This window comes from Gopherus evgoodei, chromosome 7 (genome assembly GCF_007399415.2).
Source record: "Gopherus evgoodei ecotype Sinaloan lineage chromosome 7, rGopEvg1_v1.p, whole genome shotgun sequence".
NCBI lineage: Eukaryota > Metazoa > Chordata > Testudines > Testudinidae > Gopherus > Gopherus evgoodei.
Window position 1 is genome coordinate 49,511,745 of NC_044328.1, and position 15,535 is coordinate 49,527,279.

Genomic DNA, 15,535 nt, shown 5'->3' on the forward strand with positions numbered 1-15,535 from the left:
CTGTCCCGAGCTGAGCAGGGCCATAATGTGAAGTGTTAGTTCTTTTATTTATTTATGTATTTTTAATTGATAGAAGGGTAACTGATGGTGATCCTGTATTAAAGATCTATACAGGATTTCAGCAACACATGGTGACTTCCAGTGGCATTAATACAAATATTTCAAGCCAGAGTCAGCAATAACGCAGCAGATCAAAGAGGACAGAATTTGTTCTCTTACAGGGGAAATCTCTGTTGTAGTGTACATACTGGTTCTCCCCTCTAACCTATTTATATTGGCAATATTTACACATATAATGTCAGACAAATATAGAGCCAGTCCTGCAAACACTTACACATGTGAGTAAATTTACTCACAGGAGTACATTTACTCATGTGCTTAAGTACTTGCAGGACTAGGCCTATCCACTGTAATAATGTATGTCAAGCAACCCTATGCAGTTCAGCTAAATATTATTGATCCTATCACAGACCTGGGTATTTTGGAAATAATGGCTTTTCTTACCATTTGAACTGACAGTATCTACTGGTTTGGGGCGTGTGGGATAAAAGGAAAATAAAAAGGCACTCTTCCACATAAAATGCTCAGAAAGTCTCATTGAACCCTGAGCTATTTCAAAGCTATTGAGAGCTTTGCTTAGGCCTTGATTTAATCTGAATCAATGCATAATGCAACAAAGCTGTTCATAGTACATTAATTTTACTTCTATTTCAAGCAGCCAAAACATTGTAATCACTCAGAGTTATATAAGTTTATAATGGCTGCTAGAGGTCTGTTGCAATCAGTGCCAATTGCTATTAGGTATGTAAATTGTTATGTAAAACATACAGGTTTGACATTCATCAAAATAACACGTGGTTTTAATCTTTGGAGATAAATTCAAGTAAATAGTATTTCAAACCATGGATTTCTTACTTTGAAGTAATTTAAGTACCATTCAGTCTATATATATACACACATACTGTATATATAATGTATATGTATGTGTGTGTATATATATATTATATATACACACACACACGTAGATACACATACACACATTTATATTTAGACACACACACACATCCCAGGTATAGCTTTTGTTGTAAACTCTGAAACAGCCCTACTTACTATGCAATATTTATGCAGAATGTAGTTACAACTGCATCTTCTCTACCTACAATTGTTTTACAAATTGTGTCACTAAAAACTGTACATGCCAAAGCAATTCTAAACATTGTATTCTGTATTAAACAGATACAGACTATTTTTATAGTCTCTGAAGTCAGTAATTTATTACCTATAAACAAATTTTTAGGCTTAAAAATATGATCCCTTTTGTGCCTTTCTTGACCTCCTTTAAATGTCTCCCTTTAATATCTGTCTTTTCATAAAGAACATCTGGGCACAATAAACATACGTCACATTATTAACTCAGAAGAAAGGCATTACAGATACTGCAGATTTACAAAACAGAAAACTAGAGAGTTTTCAGCATGCCTATTTCTAGTCAAAATCAGTGGATTTAAACCTATAAATATCCTGCAGCAACTGCCCCAGAAGGAAGAGATGCAAATCTAGAAGTAAGAGACAGTAAAATGTCTGGAGTGGAAAAATGTGTAAATATAAACACAGTCACAAAACCAAAAAGGTTTTAAAATAGTCTCAGTGTATGAATGTTTTCTACAAAGAAGCCAAACAGTTCTAAAATGTCAACAAAATTTGATAAAAATTATACTTACTCTGCTTAAAACCTAAATAGGGTATTCGTTCAATGGGTGTTTTCCTTTCTTTCATGTATTTATAAAGTGCCACAAGGAAAGCCTGCTCATCAGCTCTACACTCTTCACCCACAGCAACCTTTGATTTATCTTCACTTATGCCTTTTTTACAGTTGCTGTTGTTACTTTTGGATTTGGGCAAAGCTGACTTAGCCTCACATTTTACCTGGAAAACGAAAAGATGTCATATCAGATCTGGGTCATTGGCTGACCTCTAATTTGCATTTAAAAGATGAACAAACTGCTCCCACACCTCACTTAACAAGTGTGTTCTTTAATAGGAAGGCCAAACCACACAACTGACTTGACAGTGGTAGGGGGAAGCTATTTATAGAGCTAGTGCCTTGCTCTGAATCTTAATCACAACATTTTAAAATGGCCACATATTTAAAAAACTGTTGTAACCCAGCAGCAATGTTCTCTCCAAATCTGTATTTTTATTATCATCCATCACTATTCCACAGAGAGCTGCCAGCCCTCACAGACAATCAAACAACAGCAAGATGAATAGCCACCCTCCTTTAGGGCTTGATGCTGTGATCCTGGGAGATAGTGAGCACCCTCAACTCTCACTGATTTCAGGAGGAGGTGCGGGTGTCAGTACTGCACAGGAATGCCTAGTACCTGACAGCATCATGCTCATAAAGGCCACAACTTTTTTTCTGGCCCATCAAAATATTAGGCCAAATTCTACAGGCCTTACCCAGTCAAAAGTCCAATTCCGCAGCAATGGCAGGTCTATATGATTTTGGACCTAAGGCAACAGGACTTAAGAATGTGCTCAAAATTAAATACTTTGTTGAATCGGGGGACATTTAATGTGAGCCATTTTCTCCCTTTTCCCATGTATACCATCAGCAGCCTCCAGACACACACAACTCCCACAATTGCCCATTTTCCTGCTGATACAGCCAACAATATTAGTGTGCCAATAAGGGAGTAAACAATATGGAACCATGTTTATTCTCCAGTATTGGAAACAAGAAAAACAAGAGAAGAATTAGACTAATCCTGCAGTCTTTATACAGATATGATATTGCAGCTGATGAATAAAATGTCAACCTGCTAATAGTTTATGTCTCTAGATAATGAAGAGTACAATGAACATTAAAAACTAGTTTTGGAAGTTAGCCAACCTGGGTTATTTTATAATGTGTGACCAATACTTTTCCAGCGAATACTGGTAATAAAAAAATACTCTGCTACAGGGGGTGATGATGGTTACATGATTTATTTTGGAAACTGTTTTCTTCTACAGAGGTACACGTTACAAGAGACTTTCTGATGTTTCCATTACCCGGGTGGAACTCTTCCTTGTGTCTTCAGAAAGGGATAAGGGATATTATAAACAAATAATTTCATTTCAGTGCCTGGAGGAAACAGCATGGACTAGTAGCACAAACATTGGACTGAGAGTCAGGAACCCTTGGATTTTAATGATTAACTGGCACTGATTCACTCTGTTGCTGTGAGTTGCCAGGGATAAGTTATTTAATCTTATTGTGACTCAGTTTCCCCTCTTGCAAAATGGGAAATTTACACACGTCTTCTGTTTTGGGAATAAGTGCTTTGAAGCTGAAGATTGTTAGGCAAGTGCCATGTAGAAACAGAAAATAAACTAGAAAAGAGTCAAATTATCAAATGTTTTAGTTATGTCAAATGAAGTCATCCTACAAACACTTCTGCATTTTTCTACCATTTTTTAAAAAGCACAGAAAAGTTTCTTTTCCAAAGCATTAAAACAATGATCGAGGGCAGGAAGTTTTCTTCTTCTTATGTGGGCTGAGGATGGCTGAACTGGGAGCATGAAGGAAGGAAAAGGTGGCAGTTTCCCCAACATGGTACCTATCTTCTTGGAGAAACCTCTCTGTGCAAACTCAAGGGAATAGCCTTTTGGAGCCTTACGTCTCCACAACAAAGAATCATTGGGATTAGAAAATGGGGTTTCCCTGAGACGATTTATTTATTTATTTATTTTATCCATCCGTCCATCCAGGTGCTTTCCCAGTATTGCTCAATATTCTCTGGTCTGATGTTAGAAAATATTCTTCCTATGATGAAATATATTGTGTTTTGCCTTTTAGTCATATTTACCGTTACTGATGAGATGTCTGTAAAGATCAAAGCCCCATTGAGAGCACAGTGAAACTAATGGAAGTCTTTTCATTAACTTCAATGGGCTTTAGGCCCTTATTTTTTTTGGTTTGGAATGCTAATTCCCTGGGTTGTTTTTTTTACTCTGGTTACCTGGAAAATTATTTAAAGGCACCCCCCATACAAAGCTGATATTACATTATCATTATCAGTGCTATGCAGCATGCTAAATTAGATCTTCCAGTATAATAATTTCAATAATTTCTAGGGTTTTTAAATTGAGCCATAAATTTGTTGCAGGATAAAACTTGGAATAAACATTCTCAGACTGGAAGCATTTTTAATTTTCAAAACACACTTGCTAGAAAAAAGTCCATCGGCCCATTTTCAATATGTTTTATTTTAATATAGGGTGATACAAGCAAGCAATGATGGCTTACACATAAATTAAAAGTCAGAATAAGCCTTATTCACACAAAAGCAAATTAATGGTAAGGGAAGTTATTCTCTAGTAAACAAGAGAGGATAAAGAAAATAGGATGAAAAAAATAAATTGGAAGTGGGGAATCCTTATGTAATACACAGCTTCCTCCACCTCACTACACAGAGCAGGGAGGTCAAAGTGTCTGCAGAACTCAAAGGAGCCAAAAAATGCCAAGGAAGGGCACATGAGCAGTCTTAGATTTGATGATCCCTTAAGAAAGTCTGCGGTGCTTCATAATCTCAATGTTCCAGGCACAAGCCTAGTTTCTGGAACTTCATCTCCATGTGACAGGCAATATGAATTGACCCACAGAGCCAAAATCTGTTCTTGATTAAACGGGTATAAATCCAGCATAACTCTACTAAAGTCAATGGAGTTACACCATGTTTACACTGTCATAACCAAGATCAGAAACTGACCCCAAATTCTTATCCCTCTAAACCAGTGGTTCTCAACCTGTGGCCCACCGACCTCTGGGGCTCCCCAGACTATGTCTAAGATTTCCAAAGGAGTACGTATACCTCCATCCAAAATTTTTAGGGGTCCGCAAATGAAAAAAGGTAGAAAACCAGTTTTCTAAACACAATTTTGGATCCAATTTAGTAGGTGTTTGCAAGTGTTGGCTACTTTTTTTTTTAAACTTCTCAGAAGGCATAAAGAGATGAACAAGGACAACAAACGGGGGGGAAACCCTACTTGGCGACATTCTCTGCAGCATTCTTCTCAGTGGACCTTACTGATTCTGTTATAAAACCAAAGTTATACATTTCTTCTGTAGGAGTTTAACTTCTTTTCATTATAGCCACCCTGGATAGTCTCCCCCATATCTCTTTCTAAAAAATCTGAGACATTTCCTCATACCACATTTATAGAAGGTGAGTGAAGGTGGAATCCTCACACACTTACTTTGATGTATCTCCTTCACTATATTTGAGACCAGACTCCACCTGGATGCAGTAAACTATCAGTTACTTTCCAGATCCCTGGGAAAGCTATCCCAACCCAGTTGAACCAGCTAACAGTAGTTCATTTGCATGATTGATAATGGTTGGCCCTGGGAAAATCATTTACCTTTTGAGTGTGTTCAGAGAACTTTAAAATCCTTCCCTAATCATTCAATTTTATAGTGAAGATTGGGATTTTCAAAGTGACTTTCAATTGGAATTGGGTGCCTAATTCCCATAGGCCTCTTTGAAAAATCCCAACCTAAAATAAAGCTTGATTCCCCTGTGGCAAAAATGACATCCACTGCCAACAGGACAAGGCTGAGAATAGAGAAAGTGGGTATAAGGAATGGGGATGTGTTTCTATGACAACTCTGGAAATGTCTATCCATGTCTTTATTATATGCTCTAGTACTGGATATATCACTCATGGCAAGGAGATCTTCCAATTATTGACAATGGGGGCAACGCTCATGGATAAAATCTTACAGTCATTTTGTTCTGACAGAGTCCACATATGCACCTCACAGTTCCCTTAAGAACCAGATTAAAGTATTTTAATTAGATAACGTTGGGGATCTAAGAATAACTCTCCAGGTCTGAGAGTGTGCCAGACCACCTGTGGCTTTAGGAAGAGCATATGCTGGTAACATAAACGTATTTCCCAGCCCTTGCCACACAAAAGAAGTGAGAAATTGATTTCAGCATTTGCACTACGGGATGTTGTAATAAGTACATTAATTTAGGGAACAATTTCCATGTTTAACAAATTAATCCTTCCACCTCTTGGAACTGGCAGATCAGACCATTTTAACAAATCTTATAACCTATTTTTATAGACATTGAATGGGAACTTCTGTGGCAGCACAACACCAAGAAAACAGGCTGGTTTAGTTTCAGATGAGGTTAGGTTCGAACTATATGCCAAAATTGTGGAAATCTGTACAGCAAGGATAACATATGAAATATTGAAACCTCAGGATTCTTGGGAGATTTTAGGCCACTGTTCATAAAAGAGAGAGTCTGAGATATTTCTTCCCACCTGGGATGAAATCTTGGCTCCACTGAAGTTATACGGGAAAACTTCAGCGAGGCCAGGATTTTACCCCTGGTATCTTTCAATCCAAGGATACTCCTAGTTGGTGTAAGGTGGACAAAAAGGGCAGCACAAAGATCAAATGAAAGAACAGGCACATTGCCTGGTGGATGGGTGGATTTCCCAGTACAGAACTCTCAAACCCTGGACTGTTGATATAGTGTTGTAATTCAGTTTTTAAAAGGCTGCCTGAACTGAAATTTATTCAGAACTGAAACCAAATCAAATGCCTTTGTGTGTCAAGTAATAGAAAAAGTCCACACTCTTGTTTGCTCATAGTTAAGATAAACAGGCTTAATGAAAACTAGAGCCGTAATGGCTTTGAAAGCTTTTTAATCACTCAGTGACAGCTAAGAACATGAAGTTTAGCAAGTGGTTATTACTATGTGGTCTGAGCTGGTCTTGTACATAATCCCGACAGGATCAAAACTCAATGTTCAAAATCCCAGCACTTTTCCCATTTACCTCACCTGTGGGGCTCCAGATACGAAAGAGATGAATTGTGACTGACACTGAAAGTGGTTTTTTCCCATCCACACTAGCAGTTAAACCATTCTCAACACTAGCAGTTAAACCATTTTCAACACTGGTTTAGGTGGACCCATTGACAGCTACAGTTAGATATGGGCCAATTTCCAAGGACAGAGGGGGGGAAAATCTTCAGGGGAACCCAACCTGGATCCAAATGTGACATCTGTGTTAACCAAGCATCCGACAGTAATGGTGAGAAACTGGGATGGTTTCAACCCTCTCCACAAAGAAGACACAAAGTGCTAGGCAAAGACTCAAACAGCTTAAAGTTCAATAAGCCCGTGTTTGAGTCACTCTGATTTGCTGGGCACGCATCCAGTGTTGAATAAAATATATACTCAGTCCTGCAACACATATTCATGTGAAGAGTCCCAGTGAAGTCAGTGAGACTATAGGCACGTGTAAGATTTTCAGCATCAGGGCCTATATCAAACACTTATATTATTTATAATGAAATACAATTGGACAGGATAATGAATGTTACTAATGTCTACACAATGACGAGCACAGTATGGCTAGATAAACAGGTAGATATTTCTTCTTATATGAAATATTCTTATGTTTGATGAGTAAAAGCATCCACATTGATAGAATAGTGATGATCAGACAGAATAGAGAGAATCAGATAAAGTGGGTTTTATACTGTATACACATTGTATACAGTATAGACCGTAATTACTTGTATGGTGCTACATTCTGTTGTGCTTAGAAAATGCAGTCCATGATGTGCTTTGTAGTACAGTGCTGTAACCCGCAAAGCATGGGGAATTTAGCCAAATTGGAATATTTGCATTGCAGGCATTGCAAATGTGTATATATCTAAAGCTACAAAGGTCTGACAAAGTCCTAGAATAATTTTAAGGGTCCTGAAAGTCAAAACATCAGGATCCAGTTCCTTTTAATTGATGCCTGGGCATAACAGGGCACACAAATGAGAGTAATGCTGACTTAAGGACCAAGTTTCATCACTAACTTTGGATTTCTTTGCTGTCACCATGATTTTAACATAACTGAAAGCCTAGGAGTAGGATTTACCCTCCTATGGGTAACACAGAATACAACACTTTCACTTGACCTCTTTAACCCCGTAATCTCCCCAGGATATGAAGCATGTAAAACAAAAAAGAATTTGGATGGCTCTGTAAAGGTTCACTGTATTTCCCAAAGAGATATTCACTACAGTGGGAATTCCTTTCAGATACACATGCATAGAATTTGCAGAAATGTAAAATTCAAGGAGTTGGCATGGAAATTAAATCGATGCACAACTACTTGTTCAATATTTAGAGTATCATGGTGACAGAATTTGTGCTGCAATAGGTAGGAGCCTATTGGTATGTCCCTCTCTAATTTTCTGTCTTTGCATCTTACAGCTTGGCCCTGACAATTTGCTCTCAAATTTAACTTGCCATTAATGTCTTGAAGGAGCCTTTAGTGCAAATTATTATTTTTTTTAAGAGAAAACCAAACTCATATTTAAACCACACAAACACTGAACAAAATACAAAGTAAATTAATCTATAGAAAATTAGTTTTAAAATAATGTTAGCAGATGGACTGAAACCCACAAAAGCCTAAGAGTTAAGCGTAAAATTACAGACTGACAGTACAACCTTCACTCATGATGTGTAGCTAGGTACCCCAGCCCACACAGTACACTGTGTAAGAACATATACTATTCAAAGACCCATGGAATGTCTAGGCACAATAGCATGTGTTAAAGATCCAGTCCAGACTTTTAGCTTTCATTCTGAATTTCCTTCCTAGCCTTCCTTTTAAATCAGAACCTTAACATTCCTCCTCTAATGTACTTTTTTTGCTTCTTGGAAATCATTATTTAGAGGCAGCTCTCATTTCAGACTCTGTTTATCTTCAAACGTATATTTAGAATTACACTGTAATGGTGAGAATGGCCCTACTGGTTTATTTTTAAGATGAAGATACTGTCACAAACTATTTTGTATGTCACAGAATGTGAAAACTAGCACTAGATGCCATAAAAGCGTAATTACTGCCCTTTTCCCAGCCAGCCCATAGCCTTAGATTCTGAGTGATTAGGTTCTGGGTGATTATTACTGTTAGTAACTTCTAAAGTGGAGGCAGTCTAAAGTAAAAAATACAACTTCTTGAAAAGAATCTGCACTTATTTACATGAAAAAAATATACTTTAAATTTGAGATAGTCTATTGGACAACAAAGAGGACTTTATCTTAAAAGAAAAGAGTGTAGTTAAGAGAATACTGCTAAATGATTTACCTTGGCAACAGCTTTGCTTTCAGAATTATTGTTGGAATCTTTAACCCCATTTAATGAATCTCTTCTCTGTGGGCATGGCTTCTTTTTGCGTGGTCTGCCTTTAAGATTTGGCGCTGAAAATTAATTGAGAACAATTTGAGCATATTCTTTTATACAGGATTTTTAACAGCTGAAAGGATAATAAATCATTACAATAAAATCAGTCACAGATATGTACACATCTATTTATAGAAAAGGCTCATTATGAGGTTTTCATCTTTTATGGGTTACATCTAGATATACTGTACTGTACATTTCTATATTATCTCTCTCAAGGTGTATATATTATATTTTAACATATCTAATTAATATAAAGTCAAGCATTTGGCTCCAAAGAACACGTCCAGAAAGTACAAGTATTTCTGCATGGTATCAAAAGACCAAAATAGAACATTGATACAGAACTTTGCATTAATCAGCATGATGCATCTATTTTATCCGAAGTGTAAGTACTAAGTGGTGTTTTAAATATTTGAAAATATCGGTCCTTCAGAAGAGCTTTGAAATCTTAAAATTCCCAACAAATATAACGAGTTTTAATACAATATATTATTCCTATCAAAGTTCTTTCATTAAGAAAAAACCCCAAAACTATTTCTAGAAGTACAAAAGTATTAACATAATTGATTGATGGTTTCATAAAACATAATTGTTAGATACAATACATCTAAATTAAAACGAATGACTTCCAGTTTTATCCAATACTTAAGATGTTTTGGTAAAATAGCTGTGAAATACCATACTGAATAAAGCCTGGCCATTCTGAGCTATATTTAGAAAACTAGTATATAGGTCATACAAGAGAAAACAAATATCAAACTTCTCTTCCAATTGTTATAGCACGAGACCACTCATAACCCACATACAGAAATAAAAAGCAAAGCAGATGCTTCATTCAATATTAAAAATGTCCTGCATATACTTTAAAATTTAGATCAGTCTAAGTCACTAGACAACTCCAGCAACATTAAAAATATAATAATTAACTAATGACTATACTGGAGAAGATAATTTGCTTTAAACCTTTAATTACTAGGTAACCATTGTTTTCATTACTTCAAGGGATGATTATAACAATGTCAGAAATCTAAACACCACAAATCTCTTGTGTGTCTTCTAACTGTTTCTAATCTTATTTGTTACTCAGTAAGCCAGTGATTTCAGGACATTTTACATTTAAACCAGTTTGTAAACACAATAAAGGGTGCTTCTTTGATTTTACACTTTGAACAACAGTGTCATTTTTGGTCTGTTTAAAAAAAAACAAAATATAGCAGTTCTAGATTTAAAACAAGAAGTCCAAAAAACATCCTTTTTTGTTTCAGTACCGACACACTGTAAAACATCCTCTGAAGCACATTCTGCTTATTGAAAAGTACCAGAGAAAGCAAGGCTGAAATTGTCCTCTGAGGCTAACATGCAAAATCAAACAAAAAGATAAAGAAATTATTACCCATTCCAGTCGACAAACATCTGTCAGATTTATATCTGTACTCATAAATGCGACAGCATGTGACTGCACACTACATCCCTGGAAGTCTTGACTTGGTGTGGATGTCAGTCTTACACAAAATGAGCACTAAGAGTATTTGCTCTGTGCTTACAAATCCCCTCCCCCTCAGCTGCTCCATTACTCATATAAACACAGATGAGTGACTAGCACAGAGTGTGGGATGAACTTGCTGGACTTCAGCTTTTGCTGCCAGGCTGCCAGTTAGTGCCTTACTATTCCACCTTATTTATAACTGTGGCTTGTGTTTTCATCTTAATTATTTTGCTGATCCTGACTTCTTGTACACTGTTGGGACGTCATATTGAGTTCCACAAATCCTAAGCTACGCATAGCCTTGAGCCAAGGTGTTAATATCTTGTTTAAAAGACACTGTGTAAAGAAAAAAGTTTCTTCAATTTATAAAAACTTGGCGCAAGTACTAAAATATTAATGACCACTGCAGAATTAATGGACCAAATTAATCCCTGGCATAATTCTATTGAAGTAATTAGAGTTACAGAGATGAATTTTAGCCCAATATAATTTTATTTAAACCACTTTATTTTTATTTATTTATTTATGTTTCTTTCTTTTTAGAAAGAAACAAGCAGGACTAGTGCAAGGTTTGATGTCTTTCAAAGACATTTTTTACCCTGAGTTTTGGCACTGTGCTTTTGTTTCATACTAAAAGCACTCCTAATGTTTTGTTAAAAGCTTTAAAAGCAAAAAAAAAAAATTGTTACTAAAATTCCAGATATACCGAGCTTGCATATAAATACAGTTTGAATTGGAACATTAAATGGTAGGAGTGAAACAAAACTATTATAAAATCAGGTTTTTTGCATCATTTCAGTTGCTACGGAGTTGCAGCAGAAAAATGGCTCTTTCTAGAATGCTCTAGAACTACCACACACATGACATACTAGCATTTTACATCTAATTCAAATTCACAAGTAATGGAAAAGCGTCACTATAAATTAATACTGACAATAGCTTTCATTCTGATGGCTTAGGAGAAGGCATTTGCCTCTAAGATCCGCTCCACAGAAGAAAATATTTGAAATATTTTCATTCACACTTGAAACATATACATTAACATTTGCTCCCAAACCCATTACAGATAAAGATATTGTTCTAACATTGTTTAAATTTCAACTATATCCATTTTGTGCTCTGGAGGCGTGATAACTGACTGAAGCTGAGCGAATCATGTATTTGACTAATTTAGCCTCCTTTTAGGCTTGTGGCATGTTCATGAGCAAACTGCTATTTCCTTGAAGTTGTTCATTCATAGTTATTTCTACTGCAGTTTTTAAAGTACTCTGCAGTTTGATTATGAACAGTTTTCTGAGAGAATTGGATATTCAAGATGTGTTGGCTGGTTGTAACTGATCAGATAATTCACACGATTTTTTTTCCTGATCCCTGACTGGATAATAAATTTTGGCATGAATACTCACGTATATATGTGAATGGAAAATTTGGTTTCTGGGAATACTCACGCACATGGTTTTGAAATTTACTTTCTGCAAACATTTATGCCAGTGAGATCTGATAACTTGAGTGGTCACAGGAAGTCAACACAAGCAAAACAAATGAAAGTGAAACTTTGAACAAATAGTTAAAGAAAACTGATGGCACTTATTTGTCACCATTCTAGTCAATGTGACCTGCCCTCTGTCCAAAAATGAAGGCTTGAAATACTGGGAGGCTTGAAATACTATCAGTTTAAATAAAAGCCATTTTTGCTGTAAACTTGACAACATATTCCTCTTCATCTACCTGGCTGTGTTTTATTCTCTCCTCCTTTAGCTAAGGGAAGGAAGCAAACTCAGCCACTGAAATGCCACTGGAACCCTTGGCAGAGTGCAGCACACATACATCAGCATGGTGTAATATATCTTAAGGGCTGAAAGGTGCTTGGAATCTCTCAGGAAGTGCACACCACAATGAACCCAGAACACACAGCCCAAATTCAAGCGCTTCAGTTTCAGCTCTGAACGTCACTGTACTAAGTTGTGAGATTTTCAAATTGAGATCTAGGCAGATTCTTTCTTAAAGTCCTCAGCGTCTGCACACTTGGAATCCAATTCAATCTTCAGTTCCAAATAAAATGTATTCCATCAGGTCATTCTCATCCCCATCAATAAGTTACCACACAGTTTGGAACAATTCCATAGCACTGGAGATCTCTGCTCCACAGGGTCAGGCATTAGGATAATAGATGTGCTGAAGTTCAGGATGCATGTGCATTGACGGTGCTGTGTGGTAAAACTTGCACAGCACCTGCTCACAATATGAAAGGTTCAAACCTGCTTGTCTAGGCCTTAATTCAACAAGGTACTTAAGCATATGCCTTTCTTTTATGCATGTGAGTGCCTCCACTGAAGTCAATGAGATAACTGAGATTACTCATGTGCTTAAAAGTGTACTCTGGTCTTCAAGATTAAAGTTTATTTCAAGTTTAGTAATTCAGCAAGAGGATTAAATTCACTCACAGAATGTGTATAAATAAAAAGAAGTTATCTTGACAGTTACAGTTGTAACTCAGACAGCAATCTAAAACAGAGCAGGGAAAGACTGGACTGGAGAATGCTATTTCAACTGCCAAAATCTGCCAGACATTTCAGGTATGTCCAGGTAAAACACACCCAACTGTGCTGCAAAATGTAGCAGGTATAAGCTAACATTCCATAGATTTCACTGGTGTGGCTAATGGGCAATGGCCACACAGATGAAGTAAAGGACCCATGGCAAGAGTCTTAACACCTTAGATCTATGACTTTCACATGCATTTAATAATTTTGCTGGCCACTTTTGCTAAATTAACAGAGAGAAAGGGGGCCTAGTTCATCACTCTGTTATGCCATTTTGCAACAGTGTGATTTCATTAACTAAGTGGAGAACCAGACCATTGTTTCTTAATATCTGATTTTTCTCCCTCACAAACCATCTGCTCTTTCTACTTGGTCATGCAATGAAGTCATAACACTGGCCAGAAGTCTGATGCCATGGACACAGGATTATGACTACACCGCAGAATCAAGCAAGAGGTGCAGATGAAGAAATGTCTAAATCAAACACAAATATTTGTAATAGTAAAACAATAAAAGGGAAGTATAAAAAATTACTGACAAAGTAAATGGTATATGTATTGTATGAATGATCTTGTTTTTCAGGTCACTACTTCCTGATAGTAAAGTCCTGTATTCTTGATTAGATGAAAGAGCATGAAATGGAAATAGCATGAATGTCAACAGTTACACGAGCCATGATGACAACCATCCCTTGACAACTCTTCCCATACAGGAAAACTTCTTATTACCATTTTGGCTGTAAATTCTCAAGATAAATTATTTATAGGGATCTGCTCAGAGATGGGAACACTTTTTCCCTGTGTGTGAGGTGGGATGAGATTTGGCAGCACAGTAAAAATCATACACACAGATTGCAAGAGAGTATTTCACAGAGTTTGATATCAGAGGTCAGTGCCTATGGGAAGATCACGTGATTAAAAATTTTGCCACATGGCAGGAAACAAAAAGATAGCAAGTCATTCACTGATGCTAGGGTGGGGAAGCAGAGAATGTAGACTACTTATCTCCTTGCCATTGAGGGGAGAGGGAATGCACTCCAGGGGACATTCATCTTCACGGAGGCTAGGTGGAGTTATCGTTTTCTCCTTCCTTTGGAGTTAATGTTAGGAAGGGAGATGGCTTTCATTCCCACCAGAGTCTCTATTGGAGTCCTGCCAGTAGAGGCTCCTGAGGAGATGCTCTCTATACTCACATCCCCCACCTTCCTGAGCCATACCCATCCACTTTTTGTGCTGCACTGGCAAACTCCTTCCATAATGACAATCAAACAAAAGAAACATCGCACAATCCAGCTCCTGGTAAGTTTATCAGTGCAAAAGGAAACGTTATGTTCATAAATTTCTGTCACTTCTTCCTCTGTCCAAAATGCACACAAAACATGTTTTAAAAAGAAAATTAGGAGTTAGTTCTTATCACGACTAACTAGCTCTTGGTATCTTGAAAATAAGATTTAACCATTCTGTCCTTCTAGCTAGCCCACCTCCTTCCAGACTTTGGCTGAACATTATATAGCTTTAGAAAATAAATCACAACAAATGCCACAAGAGTTTTTGTTACATAGACAGACTACAATTACCCCATATTATATGTGGCACAATAAAAGAGGGCCAAATTATCAGTTGGTGTAAACTGGCATAGCTTCATTGACTTCATCTAAAAATTTGGCCCATGGTCTGTTAGGCCCAAAGCTGACTTTTAATAGAACTGCCACAGACTGTCATGATACACATCAAAGCTCCAAAGTTCCTGTTACCGTGAGTGAAATATATATGGCCCTGTGCTCTGCCTCCTTCCACATCCTTATGAGGGTGCAGTGCATGGGTGAGCAAAATGGTAGAAAAAATATATGTTGGAGCCTCCAAAAGGAGGATAGTTCTACAGGCTGCTCCCTCCATGTGGTTACCTCTCTCCCTTCCACCATTCAGAAAAAGGAGACCTGGTAAGGGTGTAAGAGAAACCACACTTAGCAGCATGTTCTCAAGAGAACCATCGAAAAAGGGGGGCATCAAGTTAAGGCTGATCAAAGCAGCATGATCATGCTGTGTGCCTTGAGACCTTTACTCCCCCCTGCCCAGAAGGCCACAGATTGGGCCAACAACCGATGACAACACACTTCCTGGCCCTGCCGTACTGTAATAGCTGATTGGGACTGCAGAAGGAAAGTCCCTTTGCATGTCTGGCCAGAGGCAGAGCCACAGATCCCCTACCTCCATTGGCTCTACCCTCTGTAGTCTGTAACACT

At 37.3% G+C, this 15,535-nt stretch overlaps 1 protein-coding gene across 2 annotated transcripts in view; it reads right to left on the bottom strand.

The window, feature by feature from the left end:
• Positions 1-15,535, bottom strand: part of ARID5B (AT-rich interaction domain 5B) — a 145,137-nt gene that overhangs the window by 34,168 nt on the left and 95,434 nt on the right. Inside the window, exons 1-3 of one of the 2 annotated variants that reach the window (XM_030570595.1) lie at positions 10,658-10,749; positions 9,166-9,278; positions 1,722-1,926 (exon numbers count right to left, since the gene is read on the bottom strand). In XM_030570595.1, coding sequence (XP_030426455.1) covers positions 1,722-1,926; positions 9,166-9,278; positions 10,658-10,661 — 322 coding nt within the window. In that variant the 5' untranslated portion in view covers positions 10,662-10,749. Of the gene's footprint in view, positions 1-1,721; positions 1,927-9,165; positions 9,279-10,657; positions 10,750-15,535 lie in introns of those variants that run through there. The other variant, XM_030570593.1, reaches the window with a different exon arrangement.